We start from the raw sequence: 19298 nt of genomic DNA, 5'->3' as shown, positions 1-19298 counted from the left end.
GCTTCATCTGAGGGCGCACGGCCAGCGACCGAGCGTGCGGACTGGACTCCCAGGCGTGGAGCGACGAGCTGCCGGAGCGGCAATGGACCGCGGCTGGGGATTCCTGATTGGCCTCCTGGGCGCCGTGTGGCTGCTCAGCTCGGGCCACGGAGAGCAGCAGCCCCCGGAGACAGCGGCACAGAGGTGCTTCTGCCAGGTGAGCGATGTACCCGTTGGTGCTGCGGACCCGGCGCCCTCCGCGGTCTGTCCCGCACGCCCTGGCAGGTGAGCGGCTGGGGGTGCGTCCTTGCATCTCTTCCCGCCGGGAATGAGACTCCTGTGCTACTGCCCGGTGGCCGGGACCGAATCTGGCTTGGCGTGGACCGGGCGTCCACGGCAGCCTGGACGTCGGCGCGCCCTCCGGTGCTTCGGGCCAGGAGAGGGGTTAGGTGCACGCGGTTGAGTGGGTTTATGCATCTTTGTTGGTCTTCTCGCCCAGGGAGAGTGTGCACAGTGTACAACGCACTGCCAGTATTTGCTATTTTCACAGAACCTAGATCTTTCTCACTTCTCTCTTGACCGGGAACTTGTTTACCCAGTGCCAGTGCTGCGTGCATTTCGCCAGCCTTTCTGGCTAAGACGTTTGTGGGCTGCTCTCAGATCTCGATGCTAGGCGGAAGAATGGCTGCGTGTGGTTTTTCTGTGTCTAAGCCCAACTAACTGATGTCTTTGGGACCGCAGTTGCCCTCTGTTTTCTGGTCCTGTGTGCTCTTTTTCTCGAATGTAATGAGATTCTCTTATCGTGACACCCATTAAGCTGGTATGAATTGGGAGGATGGTCCTTATTCTTCAGTGCACAAGTTTGATTACAAGCGGATTATGATCATTTCCTTCTGTAAGAGATGTGGTTCCTTGAGCAAAAAATTCAGAGAAACTTACAGGTTTCCATTATCCTCAATATCTGGTATTTCAATGTGATTACTCTTGTCAAAGCCACCTTTTGGTTGACTCTGTTGATAAAAATTACGTTTTATACAAAACTAAGGGGTAGGCATCCATATTATTCCTAAGTGGATTTTGCTAGTAATTTATTACCGGAAATAACATGTGTTTAGGGGCATGATGCCTTGTAGAAGGAAAGATACGTTTAAATATTATGAAAGATTTCTCTTCCACTGCTTTGCATTCTTGGATTTTGTTGTTTTGCTGAGTGATTTGGGAGTTGGTTAGTGTTATCTAGGAAACAACTGGAAGTTGAAAGAAAATTGCTACTTTACAACTAAGACATTGAACAGTCTTTTACCTTCAATGATTGCCAACCACACAATCAAGTACTTAAAAGGAAAAGGGGTCATTTTTCTTGTGATTAGAAATACAATGCAACACTGAGATTAAACATTAAAAAAAAAAGATAGAAATAAGTGACTTTAAAATATTCCTTACGGAAAGAAGATGTCCAATGTAACATTTTCAACTACATTCTGGAGATTTGGATAGTGGAATAAAAGTACATGTTGAACTCTTCAACTTTTACTTTTGTTTTCCCTTAGTAACCTTTTTGGAGTTCTGCTTAAAATTGGAGAACTTTAAATTCTTTACGTTTATTTTCTTTTTCGTCTAACTAGTGATTAAACTTTTCCTCTTTCACAATACCCTCAGATTTAAATACTTCCCTAACATAAACTTCTGTTAAGCCCCTTTTTCTTTTAGAATGAGGGTGGCTATCTGTGTTTCTTTTCAGACTCAACCTTGAAAAATAGTAAATTGGGCTGAGTGTGGTCACTCCAGCCTGTAATCCCAGCACTTTGGGAGGCCGAGGTGGGAGGATCTCTTGAGTCCAGGAGTTCAAGACCAGCATGGGCAACATAGTGAAACCCATGTCTCTACAAAAAAACTAAAAAAAGAAAAAAGCTGGGTGTGATGGTGTGCGCCTGTGGTCTCAGATACTTGGGATGCTGAGGTGGGAGGATGGCTTGAGCCCAGGAGTTCGAGACCAGCCTGGAGACCTGGTCTGTATTAGTCTGGGTTCTCTAGAGGGATAGAACCAGTGATATATATATATATATATGAAGGGATAAAGGGGAGTTTATTAAGTATTAATTCACACAATCACAAAGTCCCACAATAGGCTGTCTACAGGCCGGGGAGCAAGGAGAGCGAGTCTGAGTTCAAAAACTGAAGAACTTGGAGTTTGATATTTGAGGGCAGGAAACATCCAGCATAGGAGAAAGATGTAGGCTGGGAGGCTAGGCCAGTCTCTCTTTCACATTTTTCTGCCTGCTTATATTCTAGCCATGTTGGCAGCTGACTAGATTGTGCCTACCCGGATTAAGGGTGGGTCTGCCTTTCCCAGCCCACTGACTACGGTGATTGAGGCTGCGGTGAGCCATGATTGCACCACTGTGCTCTAGCCTGTGTGACAGAGTGAGAGCCTGCCTCAAAATAATAATAATAAAGTAAACTGAGGATCATATTGTTAAAAAAAAGTTTTAACAGAAATTTAGAAATTTAGAATGGTCTACTTATGTCATGATTTGAGGGAGCCTAAGTGAAAAACATTAAAAAAAAAAAGATCTACTTAACTAAGAACAGAGACTATCGATTCCAGTTCTATAAATGAAACAATAGGGCCAGTAATGGAAGGGATGAGGATGAGGGGAGAAGGAAGGAGAGGTGGCACTGATGAGTAGACATGCAGAGAAAGAGGTAAGCATATAGACAGACATACACAGAGAAACAGCATGAGAGGGAAAAGAAAAAACAATGAAGAAAGAAAAGGGGAGATAAATGGTACTAATCATTCATTCAACAAACGTAACCACTCTGCACATTGACCAGAGTGTTTGGGACACAGAAATAATTATGGCATTATCCCTGCCCTGAAGAGCTATGTTTAGTGAATAATGTTCATTGGGGATTCGTAGGAGGCACAGATCCTAAGCACTTAAAAAACAAGTTAGGAAATATTGCTAGAAACCAAGTTAAAAACTAAATTTTCACCTAATATTTGGAAATACAAGTTAAAATATTCTCTGGTTCTGTTTACAATATCCAGTGAGCTGCACAATCCCGTTGGTTGTTTTGGTAATAGTTTTATCTTTTCTTCCTGTTGCCTGCCCCTCTTACCACATCTGCCTTGGGTTACCACATCCCCATCCATCATCACACTGTTGCATGGTGCCTGGCTTATTTTAGGGTTCAGTTCACAGAATGTCAGCTCTGATTTGAACCAGAGCTGTGGCCTTAGAAAGTCATTGAATTAAAATGTGTAGAGCTCTACAAGTAATCAGATTAAATTCATCAAGCATATGTTGAAACCTACTGTGAACAATTTTTGGGAGATCAAAAAATGAATTAAAAAAAAAGGTGTGACACTTCCAAGAAGTGAGCCTGGTAAATAATTGATGCTCAACCAGTCCTAGGGAAATTATAAGATGCAAATACTATGCCAGCAGGAGTATATTTTAAAAATTATTCTGCTTAGCAAGCCATTTGCATGTTTTCTGGAACTGATCTTTCAGATTGGTTGATAGCTCCAACGAAGTCTTTGGATTTGGTCAGTTGCTACATACACCTGTTAGTTGACATCAAATCCTGCTAAAATTATTTTCACTGTATGTTGTAAGTTCCTTTGATAATAGTGCTTAAGTGTTAGTTGCTCAAAATGAGTGATTCATTGCCTTAGACTTGTGAATCTGTATATGTAACCTCATGTAAGAATTGTGTATACAACCTAGGCCAGGCGCGGTGGCTCACGATGTTTGTAAACTCTGATTTGCTCACGATGTTTTTTTTTTTTTTTTTTTTTTTTTGAGACGGAGTCTCGCTCTGTCACCCAGGCTGGAGTGCAGTGGCGCAATCTCGGCTCACTGCAAGCTCTGCCTCCCGGGTTCACACCATTCTCCTGCCTCAGCCTCCCGAGTAGCTGGGACTACAGGCGCCAGCCACCACGCCCGGCTAATTTTTTTGTACTTTTAGTAGAGACGGGGTTTCACCATGTCAGCCAGGATGGTCTCGATCTCCTGACCTCATGATCCACTTGCCTTAGCCTCCCAAAGTGCTGGAATTACAGGCGTGAGCCACCGCGCCCGGCCTGCTCACGATGTTTTATCAATCTTAATATGGCTAGTGCTAGTAGCACTCAAGATAGCTTATTTGAGCACGGTAAATCTCTGTCAGGCTAATGAAAGGGGAGAGTAGCTCAGAGTTCAAAATAAATACTCCAAAAATGGATATTTTTTAGCTTGGTGTGCATTTAGCAGATTTAACCTGACAATTGTCTTGTTAGGCCAATTGAAACAATGGTTTTAGTTGTTAGCCCCAGTGGCTGAGCCATGGGAGAGACACTTGCTAATATGTTGAGTGGTGGGTGGAAATAAGCCCAGGATTAAAACTTAGTCAGAGGGATCTTTGAAACAGGTTACACTGGAGAGGTGTCCACTGACTCTCATTGTGTGCTGCATTCCAGGCTTTTCTGAATAAACTGTGTGGAAGAAATATTTTCCTGATGGTTGCCAGTCATTTGACGACAATTTAAAGTTTCAGCAAGACTAAGTCTTTAAAACCAAAATGACCTGTAGCGTTCTAGGTCCTTAGAATGGTGCCTACTACCTGGTGTGGAATCTTTGGTATTTCCCTCTTTCCATTGACAGACTTGTCCCAGTGTACTTGTGTCAACAGATGAGTACTTTTCGTGTTATTTTTTTATGGTCATAAAACACAATAATTAAATACAACTGAAGTTCTTTGCCAAATAAAGTACACTTTGAGCACATCAATTTATTTATGTATTTCTCTCCACGTTTATTGAGGTATAATTGACACATAAAAATTGCATATATTGACTGGGTGTGGTGGCTCACGCCTATAATTCCAGCACTTTGGGAGGCTGAGGTGGACAGATCACCTGAGGTTGGGGGTTCAAGACCAGCCTGACCAACATGAAGAAACCCCGTCTCTACTAAAAATACAAAATTAGCCAGGAGTGGTGGCACATGCCTCTAATCCCAGCTACTCATGAGGCTGAGGCAGCAGAATTGCTTGAATCTGAGAGGCAGAGGTTGCGGTGAGGTGAGATCGTGTCATTACTCTCCAGTCTGGATGACAAGAGCAAAACTGCGTGTGAGGAAAACAAAAATTGCATATATTTAAGATGTACCACATAATGTTTGATATATAAGGTCCTTATCCTTTTTTTTTTGAGGCAGAGTCTCGCTTTGTCACCCAGGCTGGGGTGCAGTGGCATGATCTTGGCTCACTGCAACCTCTGCCTCCTGGGTTCAAGTGATTCTCCTGCCCCAGCCTCCCAAGTAGCTGGGAGTACAGCCACCCGCCACCTTGCCCTGTTGGCCAGGCTGGTTTTGAACTCCTGACCCCAGGTGATCTGCCCTCCTTGGCCTCCCAAAGTGCTGGGATTATAGGCATGAGCTACCGTGCCTGGCCCTTGCCCATTTTTTTTAATGGGTTATTAGTTTTTTTGTTGTTGAGTTGTGTGAGTTCCTTTTATATTTTGGATATTAACATCTTGTCAGACAGATGGTCTGCAAATATTTTCTCCCATTCTGTAGGTTGCCTTTTCATTTTGTTGCTTGTTTCTTTGTTGCATAGAAACATTTTAGTTGCATGTAGTCCCACTTACTTATTTTTGCTTTTGTTGCTGGTCTTTTTGGTGTCACATAAAAAATCATTGCCAAGACTAATGTCATGGAGCTTTTCTCCTGTGTTTTTTTCTAGGAGTCTTGGTGTTTCAGGTCTAACATTGAAGTCTTTAATCAGCTTTGAGTTGATTTTTGTGTATATTGTAAGATAAAGATCCAATTTCATTTTTTTGTACATGGATATCCAGTTTTCCCACCACCATTTATTGACGAGACTGTCCTTTCCCATTGTATGGTCTTGGTCAAAGATTAGTTGGCCACATATGTGTGGGTTTATTTCTGGGCTTTCTATTGTTTTCCATTGGTCTATGTATGTGTTTCTATGCTGATACAACACTGTTGTGATGACTGTAGCTTTGTAATATAATTTGAAATTACGAAGTACGCTGCTTCCAGGTTTGTTCTTCTTGCAAAATTGCTGTAGCTACTTGGGATCTTTTGTAGTTCCATCTAAATTTTACAATTTTTTTTTTCTATTTTTGTGAAAAATGCCATTGGAGTTTTGATAGAAATTGCATTGAATCTGTAGAACACTTTGGGTGGTATGGACATTTTAACAGTATTAATTCTCTCAATTTATGAACATGGGATATGTTTCCATTTATTTGTGTAATCTTCAGTTTTTTTTTATCACTGCTTTATAGTTTTCAGCATACTGATCGTTCCTCTCCTTGTTAAATTTATTCCTTAGTATTTTATTCTTTTTCATTCTATTGTAAATAGAATTGTTTTCTTAATTTTTTTGGATAGTTCATTGTTAGTGTATAGAAACACAATTGATTTTTGTATGTTGATTTTGTTTCTTGCAATTTTACTGAATTTATTAGTTCTAATGGTTTTCTGGTGGAGTCTTTAGGATTTTCTATATATAAGATCATGTCATCTGCAAAAAGAGACAATTTTACTTATTTTTTATTTGGATACCTTTTATTTCTTTCTCTTTCCTAATTCACACTTTGAGCACGTTTAAAAGGTATTTCATAAAAAATGTATATGAGGGCTGGGCGCAGTGGCTCACGCCTGTAATTGCAGCACTTTGGGAGGCCTATGCGTGTGGATCACCTGAGGTTAGGAGTTTGAGACCAGCCTGACCAACATGGTGAAACCCTGTGTCTGCTAAAATACAAAATTAGCCGGGCATGGTCGTGGGCGCCTGAGTCAGGAGAGTCTCTTGAACCTGGGAGGCAGAGGTTGTAGTGAGCTGAGATCGCACCATTGCACTGTAGCCTGGGCGACAAGAGCAAAACTCCGTCTCAAAAAAAAGGTATATGAGGAATATATTCTTATAGTGCTTTGAGTGAAAAAATAAAATAATATATGATAAGACTAGAATATATTGATACACAAGAAAACTTTAGAAAGTGTTGTTTTGTCTTTCATTGCAAATTAAAGGATACCTCTAACACGAGAATAGTGAACAAGCAGTATGTGGCAATTTTCCTTTATCCTGCCTTTTGCATTTGGTCAAATCAGACAGAGTCAACAGACAAAGTAATTGAGGCTCCTTCCATAGCTAACTGTTGGTTATCTAGTTCTTTGTTCCATTGGGGCTACAGATGTCAAATTTTTGGGAAATTTTAGCTGCAAATTTGGCTGTATTTTTCTTATTCATGATGAAAATGCCATGTGATACTTTGGGAAGTAATACATGCTTCCCTTTCATTGGAAGCATTTAAGCAGAAGTAGGGTAATAACAGTTTACTTTGTACTATTTACCTTGGTATCACATCTTTGAGATGAAAACTTGTTTTCTTTTCTTTTTTTTTTTTTTAGGCTGGAGTGCAATGGCGCAATCTTGGCTTACCACAACCTCCGCCTCCTGGGTTCAAGTGATTCTCCTGCCTCAGCCTCCCGAGTAGCTGGGATTACAGGCACACGCCACCACACCCTGTTAATTTTTGTATTTTTAGTAGAGACAGGGTTTCTCCGTGTTAGTCAGGCTGGCTTGGAACTCCCGACCTCAGGTAATCCGCCTGCCTCGGCCTCCCAAAGTGCTGGGATTATAGGCGTGAGCCACTGTGCCCGGCCACTATTTTCTATTAATATGAGAAACCAAGGCCTAGGGAGGTTAAATAAGTGGAAAACTAATGACTGGAAGAGATGGGATTCAAACCTAAGGAGGTCTGATGTTAGAATGTACATACTAACTATTGTTACACACTGCCTGTTCCTTGAGGGATATGAATGGAGGCATTTTCTGTTTTGCTTGGGAGGTTGTAATATAAAGCCTTCCAAGGCTCTGTAACTCTTAAAAAGACTAGGACTTTTTTTTTTTTTTTTTTTTAAGGCAAGGTCTTGCTCTGTCATTCAGGCTGGAGTACATTGGCATGATTCTGGCTCAAGCAATTCTCCCACCTTAGCCTCCTAAGTGGCTGGGACTACAGATGTGCACTACAATGCCTGGCTAGTTATTTTATTTTTTTGTAGAGATAAGGCCTTACTGTGTTGCCCAGGCTGGTCTCAAACTCCTAGACTCAAGCAACCCTCTGGCCTTTGCCTTGCAAAGTGCTGGAATTACAGGTGTGAGCCACCATGCCTGACTAAAAGGCTAGAATTTTGAAGTGGTCCATGTTAACGTGTCAGGCCTACCTCGGTCCTCCTATTTACCATCCCTCAACTGGGGCCTTCTTATCTCTGCTTATTAGATTGGCCCTCTACCAAAAGCTGTCATTACTTGAAGCTTAGAGCAGTGAACCTCAAACGTTAGGATACTAACCTTTAAAACACATTAGCTTTAAAAAAAAGTTTAGATTGCTATGGTAGGTCAGAGTTCTGTTTCACCTTGGGATATAGTGTAGTAGTTATTTTCTATCTTACCTTTGTTCCATTTTGTAGTTATTTAGGCAGCCTTAGCACTTCCTGAAACAACATCCAGTCCTCCCTGTTCCAGGTTGGCACCTGTCTTTGGTCTTAGTTGAGGTAATAGGATTTTGCTTTGTTTCCAGGATCCTGTTCTGTGTCTATTAACTGTATTTTACTTTAGCCCTTTCCTGAAGCTCTAATCTTTATCTTTTTTTTTTTGAGACAGGGTCTTACTCCCATTGCCCAGGTTGGAGTGCAGTGGCGCAATCTCAGTTCAACCACAGCTTCGACTTCCCAGGCTCAAGCCATCCTCCCACCTCAGCCTCCTAAGCAGCTGGGACTGCAGGTGTATGCCACCATGCCTGGCTAATTATTATTATTATTTTTTTTGTAGTTTTGGTTGAGACAGGGTTTTTTGTTTTTTTTTTTTGAGACGGAGTCTTGCTCTGTCACCCCTCTGGTGGCTCGATCTCAGCTCACTGCAAGCTCCGCCTCCCGGGTTCACGTTGTTCTCCTGCCTCAGCCTCCCTAGTAGCTGGGACCACAGGAGCCCGCCACCACGCCCAGCTAATTTTTTGTATTTTTAGTAGAGACAGGGTTTCACTGTGTTAGCTATGATGGTCTCAATCTCCTGACCTCATGATCCACCTGCCTCGGCCTCCCAAAGTGCTGGGATTACAAGCGTGAGCCACCGCACCTGGCCGAGACAGGGTTTTACCGTGTTGCTCAGGCTGGTCTGGAATTCCCGGGCTCAAGAGACCTACCAACCTCAGCCTCCCAAAGTGCTGATTACAGGCGTGAGCCACTGCCTGACTGAGATTCTATTCTAGTAACATGCTTTGTTCTCTGGTTTCTAGAACTGATCCTGCCACCATCTTTGCCAGACTCTCTCCCAGGGATCAGGTTGGCAGGCTTATCTGAGCTGTCAGATGGCATGGATTTCCGAGAATCTTCCTGTCTTGTCTTTACTGAACTGTCTTCATCCGTTGAAACTCCTGCCACCCTTATACTCCCTTAGCTGCCCTGCCACCTGTGGTTGTAGTTAAGAATACCTCGTACTCCATATTTCAGAAGGGGCAGAACATTTTTTCTTTTTTTGAGACCGAGTCTAGCTCTGTTGCCCAGGCTGGATTGCAGTGGTGTGATCTTGGCTCTCTGCAACCTCTGCCTCCCAGGTTCAAGCGGTTCTCTGGCCTCAGCCTTCCGAGTAGCTGGGACTACAGGCATGCGCCACCATGGCCAGCTAATTTTTTTTTTTTTTTTGAGGCAGAGTCTCACTCTGTCGCCCAGGCTGGAGAGTGGCGCGATCTCGGCTCACTGCAAGCTCTGCCTCCCGGGTTCACGCCATTCTCCTGCCTCAGCCTCCCGTGTAGCTGGAACTACAGGCGCCCACCACCACGCCCGGCTAATTTTTTGTATTTTTTTTTAGTAGAGATGGGGTTTCACTGTGTTGGCCAGGATGGTCTCGATCTCTTGACCTCATGATCTGCCCACCTCGGCCTCCCAAAGCAGGGATTACGGGCGTGAGCCACTGCGCCTGGCCAAGAACATGTTAAAATCTACCATTTATCCTGCCTCCTTTCCCTTTGAGGTCTCTTGGCTATATGCCACCTCTGCTCTGGAGGATTTTTGCATTTCTTTCTGGTTTGGGGCTTCTTAGAGCTTCCTTTGTAATTAGGATAGAGATAGAAAGAATGATGGACACAAAAGGTGTTTACCTTTGCTGCTTGCTTTACTTGCTATGTGTGTTTCTGCCCCTGTGCTTGTGTACTCTAGGGCACTGAGCATACCATAGGTGACATGGTGCTAGATATATTTAATGAGACAGTATGGTGCTGGTCCCCAGTGATGAATGCCAATGGATAACATTCATTCATTCACCCACCTCTTCCACAAATAATAATAATAATTTATTTGTGACAGGATCTCACTTTGTTGCCAAGGCTGGAGTGCAGTGGAGTGCAGTGGTGCGATCTTGGCTCACTGCAACCTCTGCGTTTTGGGTTCAAGTGATTCTCCTGCCTCAGGCGCACAAGTAGCTGGGACTACAGGCATGGGCCACCATGCCTGGCTAATTTTTATATTTCTGGTAGAGATGGCGCTTCGCCATGTTGGTCACGCTGGTCTCCAACTCCTGACTTCAAGTGATCCTCCCGCCTCAGCCTCCCAGAGTGCTGGATTACAGGCCACAAATAATTATTGAGCATCTACTGTGTGCTTTCTGGAAGTATATGATTTTTCACTCAAGGATTTTATACTCGAGTGGGCAGGAGCAAAATAGATAATTCACTACTGTGAGGTACAGTAATACTTAGATAATAGTGTATAGAGTGACCTGGGAGCAGCTGGAAGAGGCATTTAACCCAGTGGGTGGTGAGGAGTACTGGCAGGACAGCTTGCTGAAAAAGGTGATACTGAGCTGAGTCTTGAAGATTTTTTTTTTACCTTAAAAATGAACTCCTCTGGGGGAAGAATGGATGCCTTGAAACTTGCTCTCAAGTTTTTCATGTGTTTGTTTTTGTAACTTAATGTCTCTACTTTGCATATGTCCCTTTGGCCTTTGCAGTCTCTGTGTCTGTCATTCTTTGTATAATAATTAGTATCAAAGAGGAGAAACAGCTATTTTTTGTCCCTAGAAGTTCTACTCTTAAAGTTCAAAAGAAAGTTTGAAAAATCAAATCATTTAGGTTAAAAGTACTTTGTGTTGTTGGTATCCAAAATTAGGACTCTGAGATTCTTGTGTATTCAGAGAATTTTTAGTAGGAAACAAGGACAAATTTGCATATGAAATGAAAATAGTTATTACATGACAAAATATGTAGATCAGATTTCTAGAAACTGAATTAGTCCAAAACAAGTAAGAATAGGAAAAGCAGTAAAAAGTTCCTCTTGAATGTTGCTGTTGTCATCCAAAGTATTCTTATTTCTTTTAGGTGAAAAATTTCCGTTACTCCTTTGTGATATTCTCAAATTAAAGTTTAGGATTTTACAGTATTCTAAAATACTGAATCTTAATTCAGTATTTCAATAGAGTATTATTGATTTGCTTCCTTGTCAGTAGATTTCTAGGCAATAGATCCTCCTAAAATATAATCCAAAGTAGATTAAAATACAAATATCTAGACCAGAGTATGATAAATATCTCTTTTCTGGAGCATGCTATATTTAACATTTTTTTTTCTAGGTTTGTTTTTGTTTTTGGAATCATATTTGTTTCTTAAAGCAATCTTTAATTCTGTTAGATGTTTTTCTAGCTCAAATAAACACCTAAGAATTTTAGTTTAATTTGGCAAGTAACACTGGTGAAAAAAAGAAAAAAAGAATTCTAGTTTCATAACTGATAATATTTATTATCATTACCATTGTATCCTAGGATATGTGCATTTAATAGCTTGATTTAGTACATATCATTGAGACATTAGCTTTAAAAATTTGAAGAGCAGACTGACTTTGAAGTCAGTTTGCTGTTTCATTGTTACTAATGATAAGTAGTTTCTAAGCACCATTCCAAACCTTTAAGAAATTGTTACAGCCTATTATTCGAGGGTTGTTAGATCCTTACTGAAAGCTAAGGATGGGAATGCAGCTGTGCCTCAGAAAAGACAGTGGAAGTGGGAGCTGGAAATCCCTCAGATATCCAAGTAGCATGTACTCTCTATCTCCTACTTCTGCTTCTTTGTGTATCTTTTTTTTCCCCCAAGAATTCCAAGCACAATCAAGCTTTGTGTATCTTTTAAAACTTTTCTGCTCTCTGCCATCTGGCTCATGTCCTCCTCAGTTCACATGATGGAGTATTTGTTTACTGGTCTTGCCACAGGGAGACATCTTTCCCTGTTATTCTCAATTCTAGGATCCTGGAGGGGGACCATGACCTGGTTTGAGTTAGATGCCTACCCTTGGTCAGGTCAACTATGGCCTGGAGGGCAGAGTTACAAAATAAATGGTTGCCAGGGGTCCAACTCTGTGTGTGTGTGTGTGTGTGTGTGTGTGTGTGTGAGATGAGCTCTACACACCTTACAGAAGTATCCAATCCATTCCTCGGTATATAGCAAGAGCAGCAGTATTACCAGATTATTGTCATACCCCATCTCAAGAAACTATGTGGGAGGAGGGAGGATAAGGATTGGTTGAGTAGGGGGCTGTTTCCTAACAACCGTGTGAGGAAAAACAACCCTGTTGCATTCAGGACATTTCAATTTAATATTTCATTTTCTTTGTAACAGGTTAGTGGTTACTTGGATGATTGTACCTGTGACGTTGAAACTATTGATAGATTTAATAACTACAGGCTTTTCCCAAGACTACAAAAACTTCTCGAAAGTGACTACTTTAGATATTACAAGGTATTTTTAATTTTAATTTTTTTATACATGAATACTTTAAATGAATAATTACATTTTCTTAAGAATTACTGAGCTTCAACGTTGTAGTTGTTATTTAAAATTGATATAAGCTTTGTTAAGAAAATTCAGTTCATAAGAGTGAACCATGTGATTCTGAAACCATCCATTGGATAATTTTAGTAACTGAATTTTACACTATAGAGTTAGAACCTAGTTGGTTAAATTGAAGTTAGGACAGAAATTATTATATATTGTTATCAAAATGGTGAGATTATAATTTTCTAAAACATCAGATTGGTTTCAATTAATTAAAATAATTAAGTATTTTTTGTAGAATCATGACTTTATCCTGACCTATATTATTTTAACAAATGACTTGTGCGATTTTATCTTGAGATATCTACTAGAAGAGTTTAGAAAACCTGACCAATGGAGTATTTAGTTGTAGTCAGAGTTTACAATTGTCTATTCTCTATCTGTTAACTCTTTCTTGTTTGAAAAGAAGGTGAGTCAAACTACTTTGGCTCCTAGTTGCCCTCTGTTCAGGGTCTATTTAATGGCGGTCAGTGTCTTTTTTTTTTTTTTTTTTGAGACCGAGTCTTGCTTTGTCGCCCAGGCTCGAGTGCAGTGGCGTGATCTCTGCTCACTGCCAACTTCTACCTCTCGGGTTCAGGCAATTCTACCTCAGCCTCCTGAGTAACTGGGATTACAGGCACCTGCCACCACACCCGGCTAATTTTTATATTTTTAGTGGAGATGGAGTTTTGCCATGTTGGCCAGGCTGGTCTTGAACTCCTGACCTCAGGTGATCCATCTGCCTTGGCCTCCCAACATGCTGGGATTACAGGCGTCAGCCATCATGCCCAACCCAATCTGTGTCCTTTTTTTTTTTGAGACGAAGTCTCGCTCTTGTTGTCTAGGCTGGAGTGTGGTGGTGCGACCTCGGCTCACCGCACCCTTTGCCTCCTGGTTTAAAGCGATTCTCCTGCCTCAGCCTCCCGGGTAGCTGGGATTACAGGCACCTGCTACCATGCCCGACTAATTTTTGTATTTTTAGTAGAGATGGGGTTTTTCCTCGTTGGCCAGGCTAGTCTCGACCTCCTGACCTTAGGTGATCCGCCCGCCTTGGCCTCCCAAAGTGCTGGGATTACAGCCATGAGCCACTGCACCCGGCCCAGTCTGTGTCTTTCTAACCAAGTCTACCAATTTACTTATACCAGCTTCACATTTATGCAGTTGTTGGAAACTGGCAACAGAAGGTGGAAGAAATAATATGTTTGCAATTGATAACACGACCAAGTTATAGCACCATAATTTGTAACCATCAATTATAATTTTGAGATTCTGATTTTTAGAATTTTTTTTCCTATTACTATTTTACAGGTAAACCTGAAGAGACCATGTCCTTTCTGGAATGATATCAGCCAGTGTGGAAGAAGGGACTGTGCTGTCAAACCATGTCAATCTGTAAGAACCATGTATACATTTAAAAACTGTTACATGTTTTTTCATCCATTACAACTTTTTGTTTTGTTTTATTTATTTATTTTAAAATTTTTTTGAAAAAATAGAGATGAGGTTGCCCAGGTTGGTCTTGAACTTCTGGGCTCAAACAATCCATCTGCCTTAGCCTCCCAGAATGCTGGGATTACAGGTGTGAGCCACTGTACGCGGCCCATTACAACTTTTTAAAGGGGGCCAATATAACTAAAATAATTGTGCAGTCCTTAGTTTAAATATAACATTCAATATTTATACGTTAAAAACCCAAACTTAAAAAACCTATTTTGAATTACACTGCCTTCATAATAATATAATTAACATTTTGTGGTTAATACAGTCCTTTGACTTATTAGGGAGATTGATAGTAGTTCTTTTGGCTTGATATTTGTTTTTCCTTTTACATCTTTTCTGAACCAAGTTATGTATATAGCATAATAAAATGAAATTAATCGAAGTATAAACAAAATTCCATCCCCCCTTTTTTCGGGTGTATTTTTGCCTTGGATTTCCTGGGGTGTGAGTGGACAAAACACCTGGTTTTACTTAGGAATTTTCAGAGCTTTAACATTTGAAGTAGCCTACTGTGAAAATAGAGTTTTAAAAATATTTTTGAATGACAATTTATTCCCTTTAAAGGTACATCTTTTTATTTTACTTTTTTTTTTTTTTTTTTTTTTTTTTGAGACGGAGTCTCGCTCTGCCGCCCAGGCTGGAGTGCAGTGGCCGGATCTCAGCTCACTGCAAGCTCCACCTCCCAGGTTTACACCATTCTCCTGCCTCAGCCTCCCGAGTAGCTGGGACTACAGGCGCCCACCACATCGCCCGGCTAGTTTTTTGTATTTTTTAGTAGAGACGGGGTTTCACCATGTTAGCCAGGATGGTCTCGATCTCCTGACCTCGTGATCCGCCCGTCTCGGCCTCCCAAAGTGCTGGGATTACAGGCTTGAGCCACCGCACCCGGCCTTTATTTTACTTTTAAAATAAAGTTGACATTTTCTTTTTTGAGACGGTGTCTCACCCAGTCGCCCAGGCTGGAGTGCAATGGCACAATCTCAGGTCACTGCAACCTCCGCCTCCTGGGTTCAAGCAATTCTCCTGCCCTAGCCTCCCAAGTAACTGGGATTACAGGTGTGCACCACCACCTCCAGCTAATGTTTTGTATTTTTAGTAGAGACAGGGTTTCACCATGTTGGCCATGTTGGTCTCGAAAGTTGACCATTTTAGCAGTTTTTATATGTACAGTTCAGTGGCATTAAGTATGTTCACATTGTTATGTAACCATTGCTACCATCTATGTGTAGAACTTTTCATCTTCCCAAACTGAAACTGTAAACTGTTCCTATTAATAAGTCTTAATTTCTCCCTCCTCCCAGTCCCTGGCAACCACCATTTGGGTTTTTCTTTCCAAATTTGACTATTCTGGTACTTCGCATTAGGGGAATCATACAATATTTGTCCTTTTTTGCATGGTTTATTTCACTTAGCATAGTGTTTCTAGCCTGATACATGTTTGTAGTATGTATCAGAATTGGATTCCTTTTTTTTTTTTTGCTCTTGTTGCCCAGGCTGGAGTGCAGTGGTGCGATCTCAGCTCACCGCAACCTCCACCTCCCAGGTTCAAGCGATTCTCCTGCCGTAGCCTCCCGAGTAGCTGGGATTATAGGCATGCGCCACCATGCCCAGCTAATTTTGTATTTTTAGTAGAGACGGGATATCTCCATGTTGGTTAGGCTGGTCTCGAACTGGTGACCTCAGGTGATCTGCCCGCCTCGGCCTCCCAAAATGCTGGAATTACAGGTGTGAGCCACCATGCCCAGCTTTGATTCTTTTTTAAGGCTGAATAATATTACACTGTATACCTATACTATGTTTTGTTTATACATTCACCTGTTGATGGACTTTTGGGTTATTTCTACCTTTTTGCTATTGTGAATAATGCTGCTATGCACAAATATTTATTTGAATCCCTACTTTAGTTTTTGGGGGTATATACTTCCAAGTGGAATTGCTGGATCATGTGTTAGTTCCGTTTGTTTTTTCTGAGGATCTGCCATGCTGTCTTCAACAGTGGCTGTACCGTTTTACATTCCTACCAGCAATGCACAAGAGTTCTAGTTTCTTCACATTATTGACAATACTTTTACTTTCTGTTCTTTTGGATAATGGTTATCCTAATAGATGTGAAGTGTTATTGTGGTTTCGGGTGGTTTAATTTTACATATGTAAATATTGCTATCCAGACTTACCTAGCATGTGGAATTAAGGCCAATGTCAAATACTATTTATGGGCATTTTACCATGAGAATGAGAAGCATGTTTTTTGTTACATTAATCCTCATATATGCACAACTTATTGAAAATTAAAGGATTAATTTATGAAACACTTTGTTACTATTAAAGCATGAGCATATTATTAAAGTGATATTAACAATGTAAACATTTTGTATTCTAAGTTTTACGTTTGTAATTTAGTAATAGAAAAAATTAGTTGGGGAAATTTACCAGTATCCTAGTTATATGAATTAGTAAAAATGCTGAAATATGGTAGATGCTTAATAAAGACATTTAATTATACCTGTTCATTAAATGAGCTTTTTATTAATATTAGAAAATATAAATATTTTACAGTTATTGCAAAGTCAAATCTCATCTTGAGATAGCAATTATTTCTGATTATTATTGATGAGGTGTAGAGCTAGGGGATGCCATTTGGAAAAGAAGATTGGAGGGAGCAGAAATGCTGAAAATATTGTAGCATAGAATAATAGCTTATTGATTCCATCAGTTGACAGACTGATGAATGAGATGTATTTCATTGTAAATCCTAGAGAAGACAACCAATTTTAGCATTTGAGAAATGTTAAATATATATTTATTATTTGATTTGAATGTATAGAAGTGCTATAAAAGAATCAGGTTAAAGTTATCAATTTGCACTGAAAAATTGAGTCAGGATCTGGTTATTTTAAGCTTCTGCAGAGCTGGGAAGAACTGAAAGGCAGAATGCCTTTCATGCCAATACTTTTTTTTGTTTGTTTGTATTTTTTGCTTGTTTTTGAGACAGGGTCTCGCTCTGTTGCCCAGGCTGGAGTGCAGTGGCATGATCTCAGCTCACTGTACCCTCTGCCTGCTGGGCCTAAGCAATCCTTTCACCTCAGCCTCCCGAATACCTGGGACTACAGGTGGACTACAGGCACACATCACCATGCCCAGCTAAGTTTTTGTACTTTTGGTAGAGACAAGGTTTCACTCTGTTGCCCAGTGTGGTCTGTAGCTCCTGAACTCGGATGATATGCCCGCCTTGGCATCCCAAAGTGCTGGGATTACTGCCACTGTACCTGGCAGCAATACGTGTTTTTTTCTTGAACTGATGTTATGATGGAGAAAAGCTTTTTTCTTTAAAAGATCATTGGAAGGCCAGGCATGGTGGCTTATGCCTATAATCCCAACACTTTGGGAGGCCAAGACAGGCAGATCACTTGAGGTCAGGAGTTTGAGGTCAGCTTGGCCAACATGGTGAAACCCTGTCTCTACTAAAAATACAAAGATTAGCTGGACATAGCAGAGTGCTACTCGGGAGGCTGAGTAGCACAATAATCGTTTGAACCCGGGAGGCAGAGGTTGCAGTGAGCCGAGATCTGCCACTGCACTCCAGCCTGGGCAACAGAGTGAGACCCTATCTCAAAAAAAAAAAAAATCATTGGAAGATATTTATCCATCTAAAAATATTCTTAGTTTGTAAATACAGATAATGTTAGCTTAGCAGAGAAGTGCCACGATTAGATCAGAGTTAGAATGCTAACTGGCAGTATTGGGGGGAGTGTGGAATAGAAGATGAGATGGGGGAGAGTCTGGTAAAGTAACATAGATGTGTTAGTCCATTTTGCATTGCTATGAGGGAACACCTGAGACTGGGTAACTTATAAAGAAAAGAGGTTAATTTGGCTCCCAGTTCTGCAGTGGGAAGAAGCATGGTGCCAGCATCTGCTTGGCTTCTGGTGAGGCCTAAAGCTTACAATCATGGCAGAAGGCAAAAAGGGAGCTGTCATATCCCATGGCAAGAGAGAGCAAGAGAGAGCAGGGAGGTGCCAGGTATCGAGTGAACTAATAGATTAGTTCTAGATAGTAGAACTTATTACTTCTAGAAAATAGAGCTAATAGATTAATTCATTACCTCATAGATGGCACCATGCTGTTCATGAGGGATCTGTCTCTGTGACCCAAACCTCTGGGTTCCAAGAACCCAGAATATCTGGCCATCACAGAAAACAAAACAAAAAAAATTCTACTAAGGACCACTGGAGTAATATCAAAAGAACATAGGTGTGAATATCAAGTTAGCACTCAGTGGATCTCCTAGTGGCCAAATATGGGACAATTTGAACATCAAAAGGAATAATGGCTAAATGACTATTTTTACATTTCCTTGCTGTAATATACATAATGTATGCTCAGCAATCCATAGAATAATTTGTTCTTGAATTTTTATTTACTTTTAAGAAATCATATAAATACTACCTATTCTGTTAAAAAATCCAACTTCGATAATTTGTTTTATGGATTTTTCTCATAAATCATAGAAATTTAAGATATGTTTTAAAAAGATGGAATAAATGCCATCTAAAAACATTTTTTCTTTTTCAGGATGAGGTTCCTGATGGAATTAAATCTGCGAGCTACAAGGTATGTATGTATACCTGTTGATGTGTCCAGTATCTTAATGAAAAACTTGGAAAACCTGCCTTGTACATACTATCCCATTTATCTGCTTCCAACGGTGAAACCCCTTGAGAAGTATTTATACTGAATAGCTCTCATTCTTTTTGTTTGTTTTTGTTAACCTTTTATTTTATTTATTTATTTATTTTGAGACGGAGTCTCGCTCTGTTACCCAGGCTGGAGTGCAGTGGCGTGATCTCAGCTCACTGCAGGCTCTACCTCCCAGGTTCACGCCATTCTCCTGCCCCAGCCTCCCGAGTAGCTGGGACTACAGGCACCCGCCACCGCACCTGGC

General features: G+C 41.0%; 1 protein-coding gene across 1 annotated transcript in view; it reads left to right on the top strand.

Annotated features, from left to right (window-relative positions):
• The first annotated feature begins 1 nt into the window (after position 1).
• Positions 2-19298, top strand: part of ERO1L (ERO1-like (S. cerevisiae)) — a 55668-nt gene continuing 36371 nt past the window's right edge. The window contains exons 1-4 of the mRNA XM_011961804.1: positions 2-196; positions 12662-12781; positions 14165-14248; positions 18929-18967. Coding sequence (XP_011817194.1) covers positions 83-196; positions 12662-12781; positions 14165-14248; positions 18929-18967 — 357 coding nt within the window. The 5' untranslated portion in view covers positions 2-82. The remainder of the gene's footprint in view (positions 197-12661; positions 12782-14164; positions 14249-18928; positions 18968-19298) is intronic.

Source organism: Colobus angolensis, unplaced genomic scaffold (assembly GCF_000951035.1).
Source record: "Colobus angolensis palliatus isolate OR3802 unplaced genomic scaffold, Cang.pa_1.0 Scaffold57, whole genome shotgun sequence".
Taxonomy (NCBI): Eukaryota; Metazoa; Chordata; class Mammalia; order Primates; family Cercopithecidae; genus Colobus; species Colobus angolensis.
This window is presented reverse-complemented; position numbering and strand designations above follow the sequence as displayed.